Source organism: Excalfactoria chinensis, chromosome 1 (assembly GCF_039878825.1).
Source record: "Excalfactoria chinensis isolate bCotChi1 chromosome 1, bCotChi1.hap2, whole genome shotgun sequence".
NCBI lineage: Eukaryota > Metazoa > Chordata > Aves > Galliformes > Phasianidae > Excalfactoria > Excalfactoria chinensis.
In genome coordinates, this window is record NC_092825.1 from 50443184 (window position 1) to 50449108 (window position 5925).

General features: G+C 41.8%; 1 protein-coding gene across 2 annotated transcripts in view; it reads left to right on the forward strand.

Moving 5' to 3' along the window:
* Positions 1–5200, forward strand: part of SYN3 (synapsin III) — a 199226-nt gene extending 194026 nt beyond the window's left edge. For both annotated transcript variants that reach the window (XM_072342582.1, XM_072342591.1), the window contains exon 15: positions 556–5200. In XM_072342582.1, coding sequence (XP_072198683.1) covers positions 556–688 — 133 coding nt within the window. In that variant the 3' untranslated portion in view covers positions 689–5200. The remainder of the gene's footprint in view (positions 1–555) is intronic.
* Positions 5201–5925: the final 725 nt, after the last annotated feature.

The following is a 5925-nucleotide window of genomic DNA, read 5'->3' on the forward strand; positions in this document are numbered from 1 at the left end:
AATGCAACACCTTGCACTTGGCCTTGTTGAACCTCACTAGGTTTACATGGGCTCTGCTTCTGAGTTTCTGAACCATCCACCCAGTGGGGCCAACCAAAAGACGGCACACACAGCAGAGTAGACATGGCAAGGAGACTAAACAGCAGCACACTTGGCATGGGACATGGCTACCACTTTGTCTAGTCCCAAAAAGGATCACCAGTCATGGTGTGGCTGGTGAAAGAAAGATGATCTTCAGTATAAATCCATTTGCCTGTATTAACAGTTACATGATTTCAGTATTCGTTGGAAGAGTAGCACCCAATGGCAATTGCAAGTTTATAATCACATGCCTTCATAAACAGTTAAGAGTTCTGGACTGTGATATTGGAGCCACCCATCCCCTACTCCCCCATTCTCCCTTGTTCTTGGTTGTCTTAATATATAAAGATTCTCCTTGCTTACTTCTTTTTTTCCTGAAGTGTCTCTGCAATGGGGAACAAAGCATCCATAACCAGCTCTAAAAAAGCACCTTCTCCTGCTGATTCTGAGTTCCAATTCTGCTTTCCATTTCAGCAAATCGCAGTCCCTGACAAACACCTTCAGCATATCTGAATCACCTCAGAGGGGAAATGCCAACGAAGATGAAGCAAAAGCCGAGACCATCCGCAACCTGAGGAAATCATTTGCTAGCCTGTTTTCCGATTAACAGCCCTGCAGCTGGATTTGTGCTTCGGCCAGCCCTCACTCTTCATATAGCCAGTGTCATCTTGGAATATACTGAGTGGTTCCCAGTAATTTACAGCCGATACCTGGGTAAAAGGAACTGAGAAAACTACAGTTGCTTTAATACAAAGAAGGTATTCTAATAACGGCCTGAAAGGTGACTGTATAAAAGTGGCATCGTTTCATTGTTTTTTGTGCATAATCAGAACTACGTCTGTTCAAGTGACTGAGCTGTAAATCAAATTTTATTCCAGCTAACCCCTGTGGAGACTACAGTCATGACATTGAAAACTAGGTTTTGTTTTGGTTTGTATATAGTCCATCCAATCGCTGACTTCCAATTACAGAATCCTTGTTGAGCCTGAGCTAAAAAAGAATGTAAGATTATCTCAGAAACAGATGTGCAAGAAACAGCAGCGAGTATTCATAGACTGATAAAGACTGAGTATGGAAATACAGTGAACCATGGAACTTCATGATACCAACTTTGCTTAAAGTCATTTTTCAGAGTAAACTACATTCAAGTAAGAGACAGTGCCACGCATCGGTAACTGCCAAAGATCACGTGAGCAGGTCATCCAGATGGACTGCTGGTTTGTTCCAGATCACTCTGCTCATAGCAGTTAAAATGTCCTTTTCATGTCTTGCATTTATGTCCCCAGCATGTGATTCCCAAGTTCTGAGAGAAAAATGTCACATTCAAAGCCTGTAGCATCAGCTCAAAAGTAACCTGAGAAATGGCCTTTCCAAACACACACACACATACACACACACATACAGAAAACAACTTCTTTCCTTGCCCCTGGAAAACACTGTAGTTTAAATCCATAATCCATACAAATCCAAGCACTTTGGTGGCTTGATTACATCTGGCTATGTCTGTCCCCTGGGAACTTATTTAATTACTAGCAGAGCTGATGAAGTGCACATAGTTGGGCGCTGAGTGTTCCATAATACAGATTGGATAGAGAGATGGAGTGAAATCCTGTCTCACTCCTTGAACTCCCATTGACTGGGTGAGTGCAAAACTAACCAAGGTGACAGACCTGTGACGGAACAGGAAAACTGTCATCTAGAAATAAGATGAACTGGGGTCCATCCAGAGACACCAAGCAATGGGAAGGCATGTATTTGACTGCCCCAAGCAGGTAATGACCTTCTGGAGAAGACAGACATGGATCTTTGCTGGCTGTGCTTTTCTTAAGCATGTAATATAGAATGAAGCTGTAGACAAACACACATGCTGCAACTAGGACATGGCAAAGACAGGAATGACACAAACCACGTTCGTAACTGAAAAAAAACAGTGTGTAAGTCAGTCTCATTATGGCTACTTCTACCAGCTGAGAGCCCACCCAATACACCTGATGAAAGCACCAGCCTCCATCCCATCACCTGACATATACAAAGCAGGGCTCCAGGAGGAAGCAGGCAAGCCTCTTGCATTTTCCTGTCAAGTATTTGCGCCACAAATCCATATACACAGCTGCAAGGCCAGCCTTCTGCCTTTATGTTTCCTTTTGCAGCTTCGCATCAGTTACACTTAGGAATACCAATGGTGGAAAGGAGATCAGTAAGTCAGTTACAAACATCTGATCTTAGCAGTCACTTAAAAAGAGGTCCCCAGGTCAGAAAAACCAACAGCAGTATTTGCCATCTTGGATCTCATGATTCATGGATGGGAATGAAGCCAAATGAGCAATTCCTTCACACACAGCACCTGTAATGAGCTTCTAGATCCAGTGCAGTCATCCGGACCCAACATGACCAACCCGAACATACCTCTACAAATATAATTGCTTTTGTGACCTGTGCACCTTCAGGCAAGTAACTGCATGGCTTTTCCAGCTTGGAAGGCTCTCGAGAGACTCATCTGGACCAATGATTTATATCTCAAGTTCAGAATTAAAGAACCACTCAATTCCCTCCTGATTTATTTTTTTTTTCTTTTCTTTTTCTTTTTTTTCCAGCTCTGTTTTGTCCTTCCAGGTTTGCTAAGCAGCTTACAATGTAGCATCATAAACACATGTCATTGCCTGAGAAAGAAAACAGACCCTGCTGTTTCTCAGTCTCCAGGAGCAATAAAAGAGTGACAAATGACTCTGAGCACTGTTCCACTGGCAACAACAATAGCAGATTAACAAGCTCCACTATATGGAGAAGAGGTAATACAGCTCTGGTGGAAGAGCATTTCCTTCCATACCGCTTCCCTCAGCATGGCTCAGCAGACCCTTCTAAGTGGTCACCAGAAATGCAAAGACAAACACAGCAGTTTACTGACAGAATCCTCAATTGTTCTACCCTCCACATCTTTGCGTATCTCTCTTACCAATACATCCTACACAGACACACACACGCAAAATAAGTAAATAAATAAACAGATAGGGTACTACTAACTGGTAAGGTATGGCTCCTTCAAGTTGACTCCAGTTAATTACTGATATCACAGCAGTTGGATCATTTGCTGATGCTGCCCTTGAAACGCAGCAGGACCGTCCAGCTGACTACTGCAACAGGACAGCACTGCTGACCTGACAGCCAGCAGGAACTCAGACCTCTTCATCTGCCTTCAGCTTCCAGTGTGCACCTTTCAAGGGACAAGCAAACAGAACAGGCCCTCCCCTTCATCCAGCCTCCAAAAATGCATAATAGCAACAGGCACTATCAGCTTATCTTTCCTATTCCTATTGTTGCTGAAAAGCATTTTCGTTCTGTTCACAAGTGCTTTAATGAACACGCTGAGCTGATGTCCTGAATTACAGAGATGAAACTTGGTACCATACCCTATAAATGTTCCAACAGCACAACTATGACACATACTAGACGTTGTGGCTAGCAGCAGATTCACCACCTTTGATGCTGGGCTTCTATTCCAAAAGCCCTACACTCCAGCAAAGCAATAGACAGAGGTAATAGAAGGGGTATATTCTTTTTATGAATGGTGAACTAAGGTGTATCTAAGCATTATTTAGGCACCTAAATGTAGCAGTTTGAGTAAAAGGAAGTTTAGAAGGCAACAGAAAAGATGGTAACTGGAAGTTACATTGAAATCACAGCACAGACATGGCCCACAGCATGCCCTGGGGGTCTTCCTGAACACCTGTTCAGAGCATGCTTTCGTTTTCTTCACATGGAAACCAGGAAACATGAATAGACGCGTGCGTTTGGAATCAGCCCGAGATGGAGCTGGGACACAGCTAAGACACCCACCCATAGTCACCACCTGGAAAATGAATTTACGTTCTGCTGTTTAGACACAGACTGAAAAAACATCTTGTCTTTCTTGTAATATCTAGGTGTGGTATTTCAAGAGGAATGTAACTCGTGTTCTCATGCAATTAAACATCTTGTACAAAGCTAAGGCTCAGAATAGCACTCCTGCTCCAATGACTGCAGCTGTACTTCCTTTTCTTTCACTTCTCACAGATGGGTATGTAAGACCTTACACCCTGCATATAACTAGGTTATTCAATACCGTCTTCTTAAGTTCCACAAATAAGGTAAAGCAAAATAATAAAGAGTAACAGTTCCCAATTTCCAAGCGACTGTTAGCAGCAGTGCATGCGAATGAACAGTACAGGTAAGGAATGATGGCCACACTCAAGCATTTCACCTTCGTGTCTCTTCTGTAGAGCTTGCAAACAGCAGTGACACGTATGCCTGCCTCGGAAGCTGGTAAATAACCAAGTGGCTGGTTTTCAAGTATTTCCTTTGTTCTGCCATGTCATTTTATACTGTCGGTCCTGATATATTCACATTGTATTTCATATACTGTCCTATGAATTAAGGAAATTCCCCTGTAGGAAACTCAACAGTTTGGGATAAGGAAGGTTCCTCTATCTTTGGCTCACAATGCCTTCCCTACAGTGCAAAAGAAAAGGAAGGAACGCCTTCAGGTCACTCATCGGTGTATCTGTAATGATGCCCAATTTATTCTTAAACAAACGTCCCAGTGACAATATCCATGATAAACAGAATCCATTACAGTTGTGTGACCTTGCCTTAGTATTATGGATGCATTTCTGAAGGGCACACCACAAGGGCAAAATGGTGCAAGACACACACAGAGTAGACTTCCATTTCCCTCTGAAGAATCACTGTTAGCTCCACAACGCCTGACTACACACTTAAATGAAAATTCCATTGGAACAAGGCAATTCAACCACACTAGGAAAAAGTTAAGGCTCATTTTGATATTGAATGGGAACCACTGCCCTCAGGCTCTATTGATACTTTTGTGTGATCAATAATGGCAGGATTTGCACTGGTTTGCTGTTGCTCTGAAGTGGGAAATAGAGAGAAACAAGAAATACAGCTTTTGAGAGCAAAAATCAAACAAGCAAAAAAGCATTATTTTACTCCCCTAGAATTAACAGGAGAACTTCCTGACCCAACCGAAGTCAGCTGATGTGTAAAACAAAAAGATGAATCACTGAAACATCACCTGAAAAAGCACAGAAGTATTACTGATGAAACAGCTTGTATTTAATAGGAAACGTAATTCACTGCCAGTGTTTGAATTCCAAAAGGATTGTAGAAAGCAATTATCAGCTGTCACAACACTCATCGGTGCCATTTACGTTTTCAGAAACACCGAGATCAAACCATCTTAAAAAGAAGGAAAATAAGAAATGAAAAGTTCTAGCAAAGTTTAGTTATTCCAGTCTTTCTTTAATTGAGCTTCAGTATGACACTGCAGATCTCATCAGGAAACTGTAACAGCGATGTTGTTAGTTGTTCATTAGTTAACAAGACAACACTTGAAAAGCTCTAACATGCCACAGCATGTTTTCTTCCGTCGAGATAACTTTTGATACTGCTCTAATGAAATTAAACAGAATTTACTGAAGTACGAATTGGTTCTGTTTCTCCTGCTGTGATCCCACATCCACTGCAATCGGGTCAACCTGTTTAATTCCTTAAATAGTTAGGCAGACAGAAAAAACTTATTTTTGCATCCATTTTAGTTCACACACAGTAAATGCGGCCATGTACTATAGCTACTTATTTGTTAAGTCAACCTGTTCAAACAAGGAAAAAGACAAAAGGTTTTGCTGCTGGTTCTTTGTAAAATTGCTCTGCTTCTGTTCCGGCTTTGAGTTGCCCTGCAAGCATGGGTTCACTCAGCTGTTTGCAAAATGAACTGATTTGCGTGCTAATTTTTTCCACTAAAAACAAAAAGTCCCTTCCTTGTATTCTTTGTGTATTAAGTAACAACAT